This window comes from Pseudophryne corroboree, chromosome 3 (genome assembly GCF_028390025.1).
Source record: "Pseudophryne corroboree isolate aPseCor3 chromosome 3, aPseCor3.hap2, whole genome shotgun sequence".
In the NCBI taxonomy this organism is placed as follows: domain Eukaryota; kingdom Metazoa; phylum Chordata; class Amphibia; order Anura; family Myobatrachidae; genus Pseudophryne; species Pseudophryne corroboree.
In genome coordinates this window covers 704,044,572-704,064,357 of record NC_086446.1, presented here as the reverse complement: position 1 = coordinate 704,064,357, position 19,786 = coordinate 704,044,572, and the positions used below count along the sequence as shown (strand labels likewise).

General features: G+C 46.0%; 1 protein-coding gene across 2 annotated transcripts in view; it reads left to right on the top strand.

The window, feature by feature from the left end:
* Nucleotides 1-19,786, top strand: part of A2M (alpha-2-macroglobulin) — a 175,297-nt gene that overhangs the window by 40,990 nt on the left and 114,521 nt on the right. For both annotated transcript variants that reach the window (XM_063962089.1, XM_063962088.1), the window contains exons 3-6: nt 1,993-2,149; nt 4,082-4,134; nt 13,826-13,846; nt 19,287-19,455. In XM_063962089.1, the coding sequence (XP_063818159.1) occupies nt 1,993-2,149; nt 4,082-4,134; nt 13,826-13,846; nt 19,287-19,455 (400 nt within the window). The remainder of the gene's footprint in view (nt 1-1,992; nt 2,150-4,081; nt 4,135-13,825; nt 13,847-19,286; nt 19,456-19,786) is intronic.

Sequence of the window (19,786 nt, the reverse complement as noted above, 5' to 3'; positions counted from 1 at the left end):
TCAGTGGTATCCTATATGTTTGTATTTGTTAATACAAAGATGATATTTATAAGTAAATATAAATATCTTTTATATTATTCTAATCATTTATAGTCAAAACTCTGGAGTATACTGGAGTATGAGAGGTGAGGCTCTGCTCCCCTGCCTACCCTGACTGCACGTCACTGCTGTGTCGCAACCCTTTTGGTTAGAGGTGTTTACCGTTTACTCTTATCAAGAATGTGCTGTACCCTCTTCCCTGAGCCTGCCCTTTCCATGTTGCATTGGTACCCCCTTACAGTTCCTAAGTCTGATTGCTAGTTGCTACATCCTCGGCCATATACTCATATCAGCCATGGCCACCGTTGCCCAGCAGTGGAAATCCTCCACACCTCCCCTTTTCAGTAAAGACTCACTTTCACTATGAGATGGCGACCTGTGATGTCCCATATTCCATTGCTCCTTCCTCTTCTCTCGTGAAATGGTATCTGTGGCATTTGTATGTAACTTAGGGTGGGGTTCTCACTCCAAAGAAATGGTGATAGCCTGCCCTTCTCCCATATTTAACCTGAATGAGGGGCAGATTTATTAAGCCTGATGAAGTGATAAAGTGGAAGGTGACTGATAACGCACCAGCCAGTCAGCTCCTAATTTCCATGTTAGGATCTGATTGGCTCCTAACATGGAAGTTAATGTCATTGGCTCCTAATATGGAAGGCTGGGTTTGGAAAATGACAGTTAGGAGCTGATTGGCTGGTGCGTTATCACCTTCCACTTTATCACTTCACCAGGCTTAAGAAACCTGACCCTGAATCTTCTTCCAACAATCCCAGTATTTGAACAGATGTAGACCTCAGGGGTCTATTTACTAAGCCTTGAATGGAGATAAAGTAGCTGGAGTTAAAGTACCAACCAATCAGCTCCTAACTGTCATTTTTTAAACACAGCCTGAGACATGGCAGTTAGTAGCTGGCTGGATGGTTCTTTATCTCCATCCACTTTATCTCTAACCAAGAATTAGTAAATAGACCCCTTAAGGGCCCCATACACTAGGACGAGAATGCCCGATTTCATCCGATTTCGGGCGTTCGGCCCGATATATCGGATGAAATCGGGCATTTTGGAGGTGTTTCCAATCCGATACGATGCACGTTTCCGTGAGCATCGGATCGGATCCTCCAGATTGAATGTGCTGCACATTCAATCATGTCCGACCCTGCAGGCAGGGCTGGGATCGCCCAGGATCGCCCAAGATACATTGTATGCAAAAGGACAGCATACGATGTATCTTGGGCGATCCTGCCCTCCGGGAGGCTGCCGGGGGGATCGCCTGCGACATGTCAGATGGACATGTCGCATAAGTGTATGGGGCCCTTTAGTTTCCTACCTACTACTCCTAGTTTACTTTTTGCATATTCAATAAACATTCAGGGAGGAGGTGATATAGGATGTGAGAATCAGGAAGTGAGAGATTTTGTGAATGTTTTCCTGTTTTTTTTAAAGTGGCAATCATTTACTGTACATGGCAAACCCAGAATGATTTTGCCATGTAAATAATTTGCCACTTTAAAAAAACACAGAAAAACTCTCACAAAATCCCACACATCCTGATTCTCCCATCCTATTACAATCCCCCTTAGTATTGAAAAAAAGAAGATGCTTGCCACACGCTCCAGCGGAGTGCCACACACAACTCTGCCAGGGGTAGATCTGTGTGGGGGTGACTGATCGTGCATATCATGCAGGGGCAGTAGACTCCCTGGACCCTCTTCAGCCCACCGTGTGCAACTTACCCATTGTGCAACTGACTCGGGCCTGGGGAAAGACTATCCCCCCTTTTGGTACCCCTGGCTACAGATTGGATGTGGAGAGCAAAGTACAGTTCAGCGATGACACCTAGGCAGTGAGCTTGAGGGGTTGGGCTTATTTTCATGTTGTTGCATATCAGGTAGGCGGCTTATATTTACTGGTGGGAATTTTATTCTTATTTGTTGCTGTTTTGTGTTCATTTAGACCCCAGAAACCGACAGTGCGAAAGTGGGCTACATCACACTGGATGCTGCGGGTGACTCTCTGAATTTCAAGACTAAGAGAAGTGTCCTTATTAGACCTATTCAAAACCTGGTGTTTTTCCAGACTGACAAACCCATCTACAAACCTGGACAGAAAGGTGACACCCTTGTGATTGGCTGCTTTCATTGTTATATTGTTAGCTCCATTTAATTAGAAATTACTGACAATGATACACAATATCAAATGACTATATCAGATAATATAAAAGGCTTAATAAGGTAAAATGTAATTTCATACTCAATTGTAAACCTCGGTGCACCAATTTAATTTATTCCCATGCCTTTTTCCTGGTAAACACAATATAAACAGCAGAAACTATGGCCCAGATTTATCAAGCCTTGGGGTCTGTTCATACAGCAGAGAAAAGCCCTGTTTGGCGTTAAATAGGGCTTTTCTCTGCTGCCTGCTATTCATGGAGCAGGTTACCGTGAAGAAGTCCTTGACTTCTCCAGCGGCACCCCCACTCCATGGCTGAATCACATCACCATACTTTAGTATGATTGGTGCGATTCACGAAGGAGCGGAAAGCTCAGCTTTCCACTTCTCCATGGAGTTCAGGGTTGCCATCTCATGGCGTAACCTGAACTGTGGTGCGGTAACTGCAGGGAAGCTCAATGCTTCCCTGCTTTCTGTCCGCATCCGGCACTGGCTCCGTCCCCCTGACCTCCCATCAGCTTCTGGGGCCTTCAGGGAGGTCAGCTGGTGGTGCATGCGCATAAGGACCCGCTTGCTGACTTCAAGATCTCAAAGGAGCGCCGCTGGAGGAGACAACGACGTTGGAGCCCTGGACACCGCAGCGCATCACTATGAATTGTTACTTATCAGAGCTATATCCTTTCTTCGCACAGGAGTTTCTGATTTTCACGGTTGTAATATGAGAGTTAAAAATTTGGTAAATCTATAGAGATGTAAATTTGAGACATCTTAATGTAAATAAATATATTAATCCATGGTTCTTGGCGTTACCCGAGGAGCACCCTTAGCAGATATAGTAGAAAGTGACAGGATAATTTTTGTAGTTTATGAAATTCCACACACTGGAGGTGCAATCCAAATTTTCATCCAATTGTCCATTTATACGTTTTCATTCATGGAACACAAGCCAAGCATCGGTAATAACGTCATTATGTCAACCCCCTTTACATCCCCTTAGGGGAGGTTTATTAAAATTCTAATTACGTAGTTTACCCAGTTCCCACCTGAAGAATACCTACAGTATGTTAAATTTCAGCTTCCTAAAGCTGCTTTCACATCAGAATGCCGGGTCGCACCAGGGAATTGGAAACAGGTCCTTCGGCATTGGACCCTTACACATTGGCTTACCGGCGCGGCAATATGCCAGGTTGGGTGCCATTGCAGGAGAGGAAGGGAAGGGGGGGCATAGCCGGCATCGGGGGCGGGTATGGAGGCAACAATAGGAGAGGAGATCATCTCCATGCCGCCTCTGCCTATGCTGTGAACGGGTAACAGGTCGTATCGACGTTGCAACCCATTCACACTGCACCTGACCCAGGAATAACCCTTCTTTATTCCTGGGATGAATTACCGGGTCAGGCAACCTGGGAATTCATCAGTGACCTCTTTCATACCGCACACCGACCCGCTTCAATCCCGCAATATACCGGGTCGATTCCGGGTTATTTGTGTGGTGTGAAAGGGGTATACATCGGGAAGTAAGAGAATTAGTGATGAGTCAGTGAGTGAGTGAGGTATTTCGCATTTATATATATATTGTGTCAACCTATTGACTGTCTATCTAATAACTGTAGATCTTCTATACCACACCCACTGAGGGAACATAATATATGTGTTTGGTTTAGTAACCCTTTAGTCAGGGGGGGGTGTCTGTCTATAATGAGGCAACATACGGAAGCTGTCCCAGGCAAGGAGTTTCGGGGGCAGCCTAAGTGATGGAAATCATTTAGAGATGCCAATGTCTTGATGCAAACCAGTGGTTTTATGAACTGGCGTATTGGTAGATGTAATAACACTTCAATGTTTTTAATTGTCTTTTTTTATTTTTATATAGTACAATTCCGTATTGTATCACTGGATGAAACTTTTCATGCAGCACCTGAGAAGGTATTTAAAGCATTTATACTTAAAGCTGCTACTAAACTTTTTGTGTAGTATTTTCTGCCACATTCTAAACTTAGCATACACATTTCATGGAGTACTGTAGGGGACCATTAATAGATATAGATTATGTCAATCCTTAGGCAAACACATGGTGGGTTTCCAGTTACATGGAAACCCTCTTCCCCTGGCTAATATCTCAAATCATGACCACAATAACAGTAGCTCATAATACGATTTTACTAGAGCTATATGTTCGATCATTTTTTTTTTTTACACTATCTCCTTTAGTACTTATGCACTGAAGTAACAAAAGTCATGAGATAGGTGCCTAGTATTGTGTAGGACCCCCTTTAGCATGACGAAGTGCAGCAACTCGATATGGCATCAATTCCACAAGTGGACGGAAAACCTCTTGAGAGATGTTGACCCACGCCATATGGATAGTTTCCAATAGCTCCCTGATATTTGTAAGTGCAGGATCTTGGGTGCAAATGTACCTCTCAACCACGTCCCATAAACACTCCATTGGGTTCTTGTTGGGTGGAATATGGTGGCCACACCATTCATCATAACTCTCCAGAATGCTCCATGAACCATTTGTGGACAACTTGGAGCTGATGACACAGTGGAATATTCCATAATTGTGGGGGTACGTGCAGTCCATGAAGAGCTGCAAATGGTCCTCAAATGGTCCATGACTTTATGGGGTCTGCGCTACACCTGAACTCGACCATCATCCTGAGCAACTCAAACCGTGATTCACCGGACCACACCACATGTGCCAGTCTACTAGGGTCAAATTAGAGAAGTCAAAGCCCAGGTGAGGCGCAGTGCCTTGTGTAAAAGTGTTAGCAGGGGCACTCTGTTGGGAACGCTGAATGGGCCTGCTGAATATGCGTCTGGTATCTCCTGCATTGACTGTGGATGTGATTTCAGCCAGTGTCACTTGTCTGTTACCAAGGACAATTCTGGCCAGATGCTGCTGGTCACAATCATTAAGCACCCGTGGTAGGCCACTGCACTGTCCATGGTGGGTGACATGCCTTCCATGAGGTATTCCCAGTACACACGTGACCTTGTAGATCAAGAAATGTTGAATTTCAAAAGAAAAGAAAAAAGAAGCATCTTTTTAGGTGCACTTTAAATAATATAGAAATATATCAATATTGTGTGAGAACATATGGGCTATCACATTCTGATAGCCAGTGGGTGCGGCTTTGGAGAGACAAGTATGATCAGCTCACAATCATTATTGGAGATAGTGTTTTTTTGAATGATATACCCTCAGAAGCAGTGATTCCATATAAATTATGGACTCTGCCTAAAGGGACATACCACACAGAGATATAAGGAGATTCACTCAGAATTAAATAAACAAATAAGGAAAATAAAGAGTACTCTTTAATCAAATTATACAATTTCCAAGTGAAACTGATTAGTAGATCATCAGAAATATATAAATCTTAAAAATTAATGTATGGAGTAACATCTTTTCTCTTACGTCCTAGAGGACACTGGGGTTCCATTTAGTACCACGGGGTATAGACGGGTCCACTAGGAGCCATGGGCACTTTAAGAATTTGATAATGTGGGCTGGCTCCTCCCTCTATGCCCCTCCTACCAGACTCAGTTTAGAAAATGTGCACGGAGGAGCCGGTCACGCCTATGGAAGCTCCCTAAGAGTTTTCTGTATTTATTATTGTTATTTTCAGGCAGGGCTGGTTGGCACCAACCTGCCTGCTTCGTGGGACTTAGGGAGGGGGGAAATGGCCCAACCTCTTGAATGGTTAATGGTCCCGTACCCCGCTGACAGGACACTGAGCTCCTGCAAGCCCCACCACGGCTAGTGTACATTACCGCAGCACGCCGCCACCCCTAACAGAGCCAGAAGAAAGAAGAGTGGTGAGTACTAAGCCGACGTCCCGAGTCCCGACTAGCGGGTCGCTAGCCATTATGGCGGAATAAGGGTACGGAGACTCATGGCTGCGTCTCAGTACACTGTACACCAGAGCTGGCCAAACCAGTCCTCGAGATCTACCAACAGTTCACATTTTCCAGACCACCTAACTAGTCCACAGGTGTAGTCATTACTAATTAAGATGTGCTGCATTCATTCCTAACTGACAATTCTACAGATCTCCAGGAGGCCTAGAAAATATGAACTGTTGGTAGATCTCGAGGACCGGTTTGGTCAGCCCTGCTGTACACGGTACCCACACTGGCACAAACAGCCTTAAAACAGTTTTCTCTCCATTTTAAGCAACAGATCACCTCAGTCAGTATAAAAAAAGTAGGAAGACCGTGTGCCATTGAAGGGCGGAGCTTCACTATGATAGGATCCAGCAGCTCACCAGCGCCATTTTCTCAGGGTACTTAGTCTGCGACCCGGCTAAGCTTGGCATTAGCGATAAGGGCGCGGTGGGGGCTGGCTCCAAATAACTCTGTGTCTCCCTGAAGGGCTCTTTGTGGGTTAATTGTGCTTAACCTTTTCCTGTGTGTGTGTGTTTCTGTGTGTGTGTGTGTGTGTGTGTGTGTGTGTCTGTGTGTGCGTGTGTGTGTGCTGTCACATTTACATTATGTCAGGCAAAGAGTGTGTTTCTTGTACAACAAAGTGTTTCTCTTCACCAGGGGGCTCACTACTGGGTACTCAGGGCAGTGCACCTTCCCAGAATAGTGAGGCTGAACCGGAATAGGTTAATTCCATTAAGGGAATGATCTCAAATATTTCTACAAAGCTATCCCGCAATGAGAAAGAGATGCAATACTTAAGACAGACTGTGGGCGAGTTGATGAATAGAGACTCAGTCCCCAAACCAGCGTGTCAATCCCATCCCGCAAAAGCGATCTCTGGCCCATATCCTGCAGTCTGACTCTGACGGTTACAGGTCAGACATGGAGGAGGGTGAGGTGGATTTGGAGGGGGGGATGCTACTCTGTCACAGGGAATAGAAGCTATTATAGAGGCTATCAGAGATGTTCTGCAAATTCCTGATAAGGTATCAGAGGAGTTTGAGGAATCTTATTTTAATGTAAAAGAGAAGTCCTCAGTCAATTTTCCTTGAATTGAATACCCTGTTTGAAGAACCGTGGGTTAATCCTGATAAAAAAATTTCAAATCCCTAAAAGGTTGCTCTCATCTTTTCCTTTTCCTCTTGAGGATAGGAAAAAATGGGTAAATCCACCGATGGTGGATGTATCAGTCTCTAGGCTGTCACGTAATTGTATTGTCTCTGGTGAAGCCTCCCCAAAAGATACGGCTGGTTGTAAAATTGAGACTACACTCAAATCATTGTACACAGCTGCTGGGGTGGCCCAAAAACCCACTATTGCATATGCGTGGATCACTAAAGCCATTGCTAATGGTCAGGTAACCTAATTGAGGGGTTAGATTCCTTATCTAGGGGGATGTTGTTTTACTCCTGCAGCATTATACAGGACTCTGCAAACTTTATGGTGGAAGCCATAAAAAAGATTGGTTTGCTTTATGCACGCACCACGGCTATGGCAGTGTCAGCACGCAGGGGCTTGTGGCTAATCCAGTGGACTGCTGATGGTAACTCCAGGAAAGGCGTGGAAGGCATACCCTTCACAGGAGAGGCCTTGTTTGGAGACAAACTAGACAAATGGATCTCCAAAGCTACTGTGGGTAAGTCTACGTATCTTCCTTCCGCAGCTCCCCCAGCCGGGAAAGCTTATTAAGCTTCAAATTTACAGTCCTTTTGGACAGCCAAGTTTAAGGGAAAATCCAGAGGTGCTTCTACGGCCTGCAGAGGCGCAAGAGGTAAACCACGCAAACCAGCAACTGCAGGTGTTCAGGAACAAAGCTCATGCTCTGCTTCCTCAAAGCCTTCAGCATGACGGTGGACCGTGAGGCCTGAAGGTCTGTAAGGTGGGAGCCTGACTACAATTCTTCAGTCACATCTGGTCAAGATCGTGCTGGGATCCCTATGTCATAGATCTTATTTCCCAGGGCTACAGACTGGAGTTCCAAAAGCTCCCACCTCACAGATTCTTCAAATCAGGCTTACCAGCTTCACAAGAGGCGAGTATAACTTTACAGCAGGCCATCCAAAAACTGGTACAGACTCAAGTCATTGTTCCAGTTCCACCTCATGTACACAACAAGGGGTACTATTCCAACTTGTTTGTAGTACCGAAACCGGACCGTTCGGTATGTCCAATTCCGAACCTCAAGTTCTTAAGAGTGTTCAAGTTCAAGATGGAGTCTCTGAGAGCGGTGATCTCAGGTCTGGAGGAAGGGGAATTCCTTGTGTTTCTGGATATCAAGGATGCGTACCTTCACATTCCGATCTGGCTGCCTCACCAGGCTTATCTACGGTTTGTGCTAAAGGACTGTCACTACCAGTCCCAGGCCCTGCCATTTGGTCTCTCCACGGCACCAAGGGTGTTCACCAAAATGATGGCAGAGATGATGTTTATACTCCCCAAGCAGGGAATGAACATCATTTTGTACCTGGAGGATCTTCTGATAAAGGCGCCATCCAGTGAGAGGTTGCTGGACAGCATTGGGCTCTCAACCAAACTTCTCCAGGATCATGGGTGGATTCTTAACCTTCTGAAATCTCACCTAGAGCCAACACAGAGGCTCCCATTACTGGGAATGATACTGGACACGGAGTCGCAGAAAGTGTTCCTTCCATTGGAAAAGGCATTGGTAATCCAGTCGATGGTTCGGGGTGTCCTGAAGCCAACCCGGATATCGGTGCATCTATGCATTCACCTTCTGGGGGAAATGGTGGCCTCTTACGAGGCGCTTCAATATGGAAGGTTTCATTCCATCTCGATCTGTTGGACAAATGGTCCAGATCGCATCTTCATGTGCACCTGAGGATTCGTCTGTCACCAAAAGCCAGGATCTCACTTCTGTGGTGGCTACAGACCTCACACCTTGTCGAGGGTTGGAGGTTCGGAATTCAGGACTGGATCCTGTTAACCACGGACGCAAGCCTCCGTGGTTGGGGTGCAGTCACCCAAGGGGTGCAGTTTCAAGGAAGATGGTCAAGTCAGGAAGTTGTCCTTCCAATCAACATTATGGAACTCAGGGCCATTTACAACACCCTTCTGCAGGCCTCTTATCTTCTTCAGGATCAGGCCATTCAAGTCCAGTCGGATAATGTAATGGCAGTAACGTACATAAACCGACAGGGCAGAACGAAAAGCAGAGCAGCAATGTCAGAGGTGTCAAGAATTCTCCTCTAGGCAGAAAAAAACGTTGTGGCATTGTCAGCGGTTTTCATTCTGGGAGTAGACAATTGGGAAGCAGACTTCCTCAGCAGACATGACCTGCACCCGGGGGAGTGGGGCTTTCACCTGGAAGTGTTTAGGTGCTTGAAACATCGGTGGGGATATCCACAAATCGTCAAGATGGCCTCTTGTCTCAACAAGATGCTCAAGCGGCATTGTTCCAGGTCGAGAGACCCACAGGCAGTGGCGGTAGACGTCCTAACGACTCCATGGTCTATCAGATGATGTATGTGTTTCCTCAACTTCCTCTGATCCCAAGAATTCTCAAGAGAATAAAAAGGGATAAGGTTCAAGCAATACTCATTGCTCCGGACTGGCCAAGAAGGGCCTGGTACGCGGACCTTCTGGAGATGTTCCTCAAAGATCCATGGCATCTACCTCTTCACGAGGATCTTCTGCAACAGGGGCCATTCGTCTATCAGGACTTACCGCGGCTACGTTTGACGGCATGGAAGTTGAATTGCTGATTCTAGCCAGAAGAGGGATCCTTAACAAAGTTATCCCGACCATGATCCAAGCCAGGAGGGGGGTAACGTCTAAACATTACCACCGTATTTGGAAGAAATACGTCTCTTGGTGTGAGAGCAGAACTTATTCTGCGGTGAAATTTCACCTGGGACGTTTCCTGCTGTTTCTGCAGGCAGGTGTGGATGTGGGCCTATGTCTGAGCTCCATAAAAGTCCAGTTTTTGGCCTTGTCCATTTTCTCTCAGAAACAATTGGCTTCTCTCCCTGAGGTCCAGACATTTTTGAAAGGTGTTCTGCACATCCAATCTCCCTTTGTGCCTCCCACGGCACCTTAGGATCTCAATTTGGTGCTGCAGTTCCTCCAATTGGACTGGTTTGAAGCTTTACAGGAGGTGGATGTAAAATATCTTACGTGGAAGACCATCACACTGTTGGCCTTGGCTTCAGCAAGACGTGTGTCGGAGCTGGGGGCTTTTTCTCACAAGAGTCCGTAGTTAATTTTCCATGAGGACAGAGCTGAACTCAGAACTTGTCAGCAATTTCTTCCGAAAGTGGTGTCTACGTTTCACATCAACCAACCAATTGTGGTTCCGGTTATCACCAACACTTCCGCTACTTCAAAGTTGGATGTTGTGAGGGCTTTGAAAGTATACCTAAAGAGGACAGCTCATCACAGGAATTCGGACTCGCTGTTCGTTCTTTATGATCCCAATAAAATTGTGTGTCCTGCTTCAAAGCAAACAATTGCACGCTGGATAAAGCTCATTATCCAGCATGCCTATTCCAAGGCAGGTTTGCCGATTCCAAAATCTGTACAGGCCCACTCTACTAGGTCAGTGGATTTTTCCTGGGTGGCTGCCCGGGGTGTCTCGGCTTTACAGCTCTGCCGAGCGGCTACTTGGTCTGGTTCGAACACGTTTGCTAAGTTCTACAAGTTCGATGCTTTGGCCTCTGAGGACCTTCAGTTTGGTCAATCAGTTCTGCAGGAACCTGGGAACTCTCCCACCCGGTTTGGGACCTTTGGTACATCCCCATGGTGCTAAATGGAACCCCAGTAAACTCTAGGACGCAAGAGAAAACAGGATTTAAATTTCCTACCGGTAAATCCTTTTCGCGTAGTCCATACAGGATACTGGGCGCCCGCCCAGTGCTTCGTTCTTCCTGCACTGTTACTTGGTTAAGTATTGTTGTTTCAGCCGTTGCTGTTCCTGTTTAAAGTTGGGTTAGCATAGCTTTCCTCTGTTTGTGTGTGCTGGTTCGGAATCTCACCACTATCTATATCTATCCTGCTCTCAAAGTATGTCCGTCTCCTCGAGCACAGTTTCCTAGACTGAGTCTGGTAGGAGGGGCATAGAGGGAGGAGCCAGCACACACTATCAAATTCTTAAAGTGCCCATGGCTCCTAGTGGACCCGTCTATACCGCATGGTACTAAATGGAACCCCAGTATACTCTACGGACTACGAGAAAAGGATTTACCGGTAGGTAATTAAAATCCTATTTTCACAGCATTAGAGGGACACAAAAGAAAGGATACATATTCCACTTTGAATGATGGATTATAGGAGCAAGAAACTCCATTCATGAGTTAGAACTAGGGAGGCCAATCCTGGGATCGGGATTGGTGGGATCCCGGGATTTAGGGCCAAAATGCTCCAATCCAGGGGATTAAGGGATCAGCGTTTGAGCGTCTTTAGGATGCTTAGACGCTGCCCGGCTCTCTCCTCCCGGCTCCCCAGTCACAGGTCACGCTGCGTTGTCTGCCACTCACCGCTGCCCCCCGCCGAGAGTGAAGGATGTTTCCCACCTGCTCTCCCCCGGTTTATGGTGAGTATTGTGTGTGCGGGCATGGCGGGTGGGGAGAGAGGGGAGGAGACATAGGGAATAGCCAATCCCGGGATTGACCATTTTTCAATCCCGATACCCAGGATTGAAAAAATGGCCCAGGATTTGTCCACTCTAGTTAGGACCCAGCACAAACAGAGTATCACATTGTAATATATAAGTTGTTGCAATTTGCAAAGATCTCATAATAAGATGATAGAAATGTGAATAAATGGTACAAATGTAACCAAATAAAGCACAGATCTCACAAAACCAAGGAAATATAGCCTCTACTGGAGTAATAATAGAGGATTTACAGTACAAATACAAAAGCTGGAAATTTTAATACTGTTCTTTCTATAACACACAGTTTTTTTTTTTTAAATATTTCACCATTTTATTTGAAAATGTAATAATAATTTTAATGCATGCCACTAAAAACAAAAGTGTGAATGTATTATTTGGTTCCAGAGTGCACATAAAAAGATGGTTCTTTTTTCTTTTCTTTTCAAATTGCTGGTCCTTGACTATAAACATCAGGGGGTGTAGTATGGCTGACCAGCGGTCAGGAGACCGCCGGTCATCTTACCGACGCTGGGAGGGGCAAGTGCAGCAAGCCCCTTGCGGCCTCGCTGCGCTCGCCACGCTGCGGGCTCGGTGGCGACCTACGATCGCCAAGGGTTCTATTCCCACTCTATGAGTGCCGTGGACACCCACGAGTGGAAATAGTCCCTGTTGGTCGGCATGCCGACCATCGGGATAGTGAGGGGTCGGGATGCTGGAGGAGGTCATGTAACTGTCGGTCTCCTGACCGCCGGTCACCTGAATATCACCCGCATCAGGGTAGCACCTAAAGAGAAAGTGTAAGCATAAATTGAGGTTCTACCATCTTATTAAATAATCAGCACCACGAATATAGAACCAACAACCATTGGAAAACTCATAATGTAAGCTCTTTGGATACTGGTGCGGGATTGATCCACTCTCAGTCTTAAAAGAAATGTTGAATGTCCACACAACTTCTGAAATGGAATGTCCCATCCGTCGGGCACCCACTGTCATACCCCATTTGACCTCTGATAATTCAAGTCGCCATGCCTTGAGCAGCCTAGCCAGAATTAAACAGACTCACAAGATGTCAGATCACAATTGATGTAGGTCTGGGCAATTCCAAGATGTCACAGTACATTGGCACCACCTAGCATACATACTGCTATCCCATGACGTTTGGCACTTCAGTGTACTTTAAACCACCTAACGTGTTAATTATTAATACTGTATTACATAGACTATCCAGTGTATAGGGAGACTATTATGTACATATACAGTATGTCCAGGGCCGGTGCAAGGTTCTTCTGCTGCAGAGCAGGGACCTTAGGTTGGGGAATGGTGCACATATCTGGGAAATAAAGACTCCGTTCAAGCTGATCTTTGTCCAGCATCTAACAACTGCCTAGTGTAATTGCTGGCCCTCTATATGGGGTTGGTATCGATTTACTGGTGCCCGTCATCCCGGCGGTCAGAATCCTGACAGCAGGTTGGCGGGCGCCGGAATGCCGGCAGCAGGGTGAGCGCAAAAGAGCCCCTTTGGGGCTCGCTGCGATCGCCATGCTGTGGGTGCGTTGGCGCGATACGCACACCACGCTATTTATTCTCTCTCCAGGGGTGTCGTGAACACCCAAGAGGGAGTATAGGTGTCGGGATCCCGGCGCCGGTATGCTTAACGCCGTGATCCCGAAAGCCGGGATATTGAATGCATCCCCTGTATATGTATGATGTGCAGTATTATATACACTCTGTTTTGTATGCGGTAGGCTATATAGCTTGTTACATGCTAATTATGACCTCTTTATGGTCTGGCCACACTTTAATAGTTTATGGGCCATACAGTCAAGAAATTACAAGTCGAATGGGGCATAATTGCTGACAGGTTACAGAAATCACCATAGATGGTACAAACATTTCTCAGACTGCCGCTGAACTCGGGCGTCATTACACCCAGTCCCAGACGTTAGTCTGTTACTCAGATCTTGCAGCACAGAAATAAATAAGAACACGCTTTATCCCATGAAATATATTTTTGTGTTATTTTCTCTTTTCAATGTTTTGCGTTAACACATTTCTTGCTTTATTTTGCAGTTTCCTGTGATTTATATTGAGGTAAGAATTATGACAATTTTTAGGAAGACATCATTAATGAATAATTTATTGCTTGCCTAGTTTTAACTATCCTTTTTACCAATAGGACAATTACAGGGCTGTCAAGTATTAAACCTTTTTTGCAAACCATTTCTAAAACCATTTCTGACAAGCAGCAGATTTACTGATGTGCAGTCAGGGGCGGATTGGCCCACCAGGACACCATGATAGATTCTGATAGACCGTTCCCATATCCCCCTCAGCCAGGCTGATTCACACTCAGGCTGGGCTGGATCACACTGCTATCAGTACTTGCGGTTATTTGGAACTTCCAGGTGCCGCTAGCCGTGAAAAGTGGTGAAGCTGTTCTACTAACAGAGGACCTGGAGAAAGTTAACCAGCCCAACAGCATTCTCTTCCTGACCCCGGCTATAGGTCTCTTCAATGAGCCCAGCCCAGGAGCAGCAGCATAGCGATGGTTGGAGCCAGGTTCACTACACCCGCTGCCATCCTAGCTCCCGCACTCTCACTGAACTGGCCAGAGCGGCAACTGAGCACTGAAGGGGACCCAGCAGAGAGATTATTTTTAATGACAGTATTTGCTTTATCATGTTGGTGTAAGGGTTAGGGCGTCCCCGGTCACAGTGTATGGTTTTGGGGGGGACTGGACAGGAGCAGGACGTACCTTGTTCTCAGGATGCCAGCTGATCAGGCAGCACTCACAGCCAGCATTGTAGCAGCATATTCATAAAGTTGCAGGTAAACATTAACATAACGTAAAGCAAAGGAGGCCCCAACTGTGTCTATCTCAGAATCAGGACCTCTGAGGAGTGACTCCACCCTCTTAACAGACCCCTCCACACCCTCTTAACAGACCCCTCCCCCTCAACAGACTCTGCCCCCATTAGGGCTGCTTCCATAAATTTCCTGGGCTGGTGTTCGATCCCAATCCTCCCCTGTGTGCAATTAAGGTGTTCCAAAAAGTCAGTGATAGACCTAGCAGCAGAATGGAGAGTTGACATGATCAAGCTGTCTCCCTAGCTTCTGTGTGACTACAAATCCCAGGATACCCTGACAAGCAAAGGCTGTAGTCCCTAAACTTCTGGAGAGCAGGGTTGGACTGGCCCACAGAAAAACCCCAGTGGGCCCCACTACCTGGGGCCTCACCCCCTTCTCTAAGTATCAAGTTCCAGACTGTGCACTTGAATTATACATTATAAATATGTTACATTATACTGCACAGGAATATGGTGCATTCTCTACAGTACATTGCTGTTACTAATCTGGTACATACACATTCACTGACTAACAGTATTTACTATATATATATATATATATATATATATATATATATCAAGGGGCCTAGACCATGCACTCACTAATGGCTATCCATACCTCTATGGTGGGGATCGACACCCACGAAGACCCACCCCCAGTCACAGATTGGCCAGCTGCTCACTCCATAGTAATGCAGGGATGGCCCCTGACCCCTTCTGGAGGCTGACCACACCCCTAAGCATGGGTCCCTACCACTTCATGCCCTAGTCCAACACTGCTGGACAATAACAGGTTGTCCAGCTCTGAACTAGGTTGGGACAATAGTTGCAAGTAAAGCGCAGCAAAAGTTCTGAGTCTTACATTAGTTTAACCACTTGCCTGGCATGGTCGCATCAGATGCGACCATGCCTGCAAGTGCTCTATCTGACCTGGTTGCACAGGATGCGACCAGTATGATAGAGAGTGTTAGCAGCGGCAGGGATGAGAAACTTCCCTCCGCTGCAAGGTCCCTCTGCCTCCCTGCACTCTCCCCTACTGATTGCATTGCTGCCGATCACAGCTGATCGGTCAACACGGCAGGATCCCCCCCCTCCAGCGGCTGCAGACAATGGCAGCCGCTGGGGAGTGTAAATTAACCCTCCCAAGCCACCCCCAAACCCCCCCTGTATACCTGGAGGCTGTCCCGTCTTTTAAAATAAAAGCCGTGATGGTCGCGATGTTCCCGATGGTCACGATGTTCCCGAACAATGTTTCGATGTTTGGAAACAAAAAAAATTATATATATTTTTTTTTTACTAAAATTATTTGGGATAGGGTTAAATTCATTTCCTTCACCTAATTCACTCATAAAAAAAACCCCGACAGTTTTGGAGCGGTTTTTGGCGAAATAAATCATCATGGTTAAATGTTCCCTTATTTTTATGTGTACAGTGTATTGCATCTATAATGTACACATGCACAAACATAAGAAACTTCCCAATGAGCGCTCAAACAGCAAACTTAACTGCCAGCCAGTTTACCTGTATACGACCCCCCCCCCCCCCCAATTTGAATAAGAGACTTCTTCCAAAAATAGCCTGATAACATGTAAAATAAATAATAAGGTGAGCCCTTGTTTCTCCTGAACCATGCTCGCTAGCCCAGACTGCTTAATTCAGGGACCAAAAGAAATAATTACCACACCATATCACAGGCGCTTCTCGTATAATGTTCGTAGGGTTGCTATACTCCCCAGATTGAGGAGTGGATGTGACCTTACAAAACAACATAAAACATAAACATAGTGTGATATTGTCAACACAATTCTGGAATGAAATTCTGCTGTTATAGTAAAATCGGCCTCGTACCCCAAAGAGTGGTCTACTAATAGTAGACAATCAGCATTTAGAAATGGAGCGGATCACTGATCAGATGTACTGTCTCCGTTCACAATGCGGTTCTTATGGTTATGAGCCCCTTTTCCCTCGTTCATTCACCAATGGAATATGTGGATAAAGGATGGCTGAATAGTGTATTACCATAAAAACATTTTATTGTACATTTAAAACAAAAAGTGGGTAGACAGGTGGACTCTCACCGATATATTCCAGAATTGTGTTGACAATATCACACTATGTTTATGTTTTATGTTGTTTTGTAAGGTCACATCCACTCCTCAATCTGGGGAGTATAGCAACCCTACGAACATTGGCCCTCATTCCGAGTTGATCGGTCGCAATGCGAATGTAGCAGAGTTACACACGCTAAGCCGCCGCCTACTGGGAGTGTATCTTATCATCTTAAAAGTGCGACCGAAGTAATCGCAATATTGCGATCACAAACCTCGTAGCAGTTTTAGAGTAGCTTCAGACTTACTCTGCCTGTGCGATCAGTTCCGTGCTTGTCGTTCCTAGTTGACGTCACAAACACACCCAGCGTTCGCCCAGGCACTCCCACCGTTTCTCCGGCCACTCCTGCGTTTTTTCCGGAAACGGTAGCGTTTTCATCCACACGCCCCTAAAACGCTGTGTTTCCGCCCAGTAACACCCATTTCCTGTCAATCACACTACGATCGCCGGAGCGAAGAAAAAGCCGTGAGTAAAAAAACTAACTTCATAGCAAAATAACTTGGCGCAGGCGCAGTGCGAACATTGCGCATGCGTACTAAGCGGATTTTCACTGCGATGCGATGAAAAAGGATGAGCGAACAACTCGGAATGAGGGCCATTATACGAGAAGCGCCTGTGATATGGTGTGGTAATTATTTCTTTTGGTTTATGTTTTGGAGTGTTGGTGACACTTTTTACCACCTGAATTCAGGCTGCTTATTAAGCGCAGTGTTTACGGTCTTTTTTTCCATTTCTGCTTAATTCAGGGGATTGTTATAGAGAATGCTAAGGGCAATGCTCCCTTTTTGCCCAATATCAATGACACTCCTAATACTATGGCAGCAACACTTAGCTTCTTCTTTTTTTCTTTTAATTTTTATGTAACAAAGATTTGATGTGTGCAAGGCAGAGGTTCTCAAACATGATCCTCAAGGCACCCCAATGGTGCAGGTTTTAGGTATATCCATGGCTCAGCAAGGATGGTTAAATCAAATTGACAGAGGTTCTAATTAAGTCACCTGTGACCAAGCATGGATAAACTTAAATCCTGGACCGTTGTGGTGCCTTCAGGACTGTCTTTGAGAACCTCTGGTGTAAACAAAGTGCTACTAAATGAAATACTGCACTGTAGGAAGATGTTTACAAAGGACAATAGGTACAAGACTGAAACAGCAAATTAATGCAATAAAAAATGTTGCTCTTGGTAGCTATCATTTTCCTTTTTCTCCTCAGGCTGCTATTAATGATTTATAATTCTGTGTCACAAGACTACCGGTATCCGGACTCCAGGTCGACAACAAAAAGGTCGACACACCTTAGGTCGACACCAATTGGTCGACACACCTTAGGTCGACATGGACAAAAGGTCGACAGGAACAAGGTCGACATGGGAAAAGGTCGACATGAGTTTTTTATGTTTTTTTTTCTTTTTTGGAACCTTTTCATACTTAACGATCCACGTGGACTACGATTGGAATGGTAATCTGTGCCGAGCGAAGCGGAGTGAAGGCACCATGCGAGGGGACGCGGCGCACTAATTGGGGTTCCCGGTCACTCTACGAAGAAAACGACACCAAAAATACATCAAAAACTCATGTCGACCTTTTTCCATGTCGACCTTGTTCCCGTCGACCTTTTGTCCATGTCGACACTTTGTCCATGTCGACCTAAGGTGTGTCGACCAATTGGTGTCGACCTAAGGTGTGTCGACCTTTTTGTTGTCGACCCTGAGTCCCAGACCCAGACTACCATGGTAACCACAGTTACATGGCACATGCTGTAGTGAGTAGAGAGGTTTTGCGACACCCCTCTGTCTACACTGTAAAATCCCACCCCCCTCATCTACCATCACATGACTGTCAGCACGTGTGTCTGTCTGACAGGAAACCCCATTCTTCTTGCTATGCATATAGAATTTGTAAGGGACATAATTATTTACAATAGGACAGCTAAAAAAAATGATGCAGGCTTAAAAGGTAATTGCTGTTTGTGGGATTGCTGATTTATGGAGAGCAAGGGGCACTGGCGTTTCTATAATGGGTGCAGTATGTACGGTGCAGACGGGCCCCTGAGTCCAGAGGGGGCCCCCACCGCACACGCTGCACCCATTTTTAAAATACTCACCCCTCCAAAAGTCCAGCGCCGGCACCCGCAGCGCTGTGAAAACACAGTGAAAATGGCTCAGCACCCATTTTCACAGAGTTTTGCGCATGCGCAGTAGAGAAATCTCAGGTAAAATGGCCGCCGCGCCATTTTCCCAGAGATCTGCGCATGCGCAGTAGAGTCTGAGCCCTCTAGTGCTCAGACTCTACAGCGCACCAGGCAGAGAGGAGGGGCCCTCCTCTCTTAAAGCACCCCTGGCAAGGGGTCTATGTTTTAGCAATATATTGTGGGAAATCAAGCTATGTCCATGTGGGCATAATAAGTATGCCGGGTACGGACCTCAGAATAAAGTAATAGTGTAAGTTATTTGTTACATTGGAATCCACTGATTCTTGGTTTATTTTTCCATCTTATTTTTTATATATTGTCTTATCTGCAATATAATAAAATTGTTACAAATACAAGGGTAGTGAAACAGAATTTCTTATTTTCAGGATCCTCAGAGAAACCGTATCAGCCAGTGGTTGAATGTGGAAACAACTAGAGGAATGTCACAGGAATCCTTCCTTCTCACCTCTGAACCCCGGCTGGGGACATACAAACTGGTCGCACAGAGGCTAAAGGGCGCGCAGGTTGAGCAAACATTTAGTGTGGAGGAATATGGTATGTTTATCCTGGCATATTCAAGTTTAGATATGTTTCTAAGTAAAGCAAAAAAGCAAGCAACTAGCAAAACCATTTTGCACTGCAGGTGGGGTAGATCTAACATGTGCAGAGACAGTTGGATTTGGGTGTAGTATGTTATGCCGGCACTTGGGATCCCGGCGCCCAGCATTCTGACCCCAAGATCCCGACTGCTGGCATGCAGGCAGCAGGGTGAGCACAAAAGAACCCCTTGTGGGTTTGCTGCGCACACCACACTGCAGGCACCACGCCACGCTATTTATGCTCCCTCCAGGGGTGTTGTGGAGCGCCTGGGATCCCGACAGCCGTC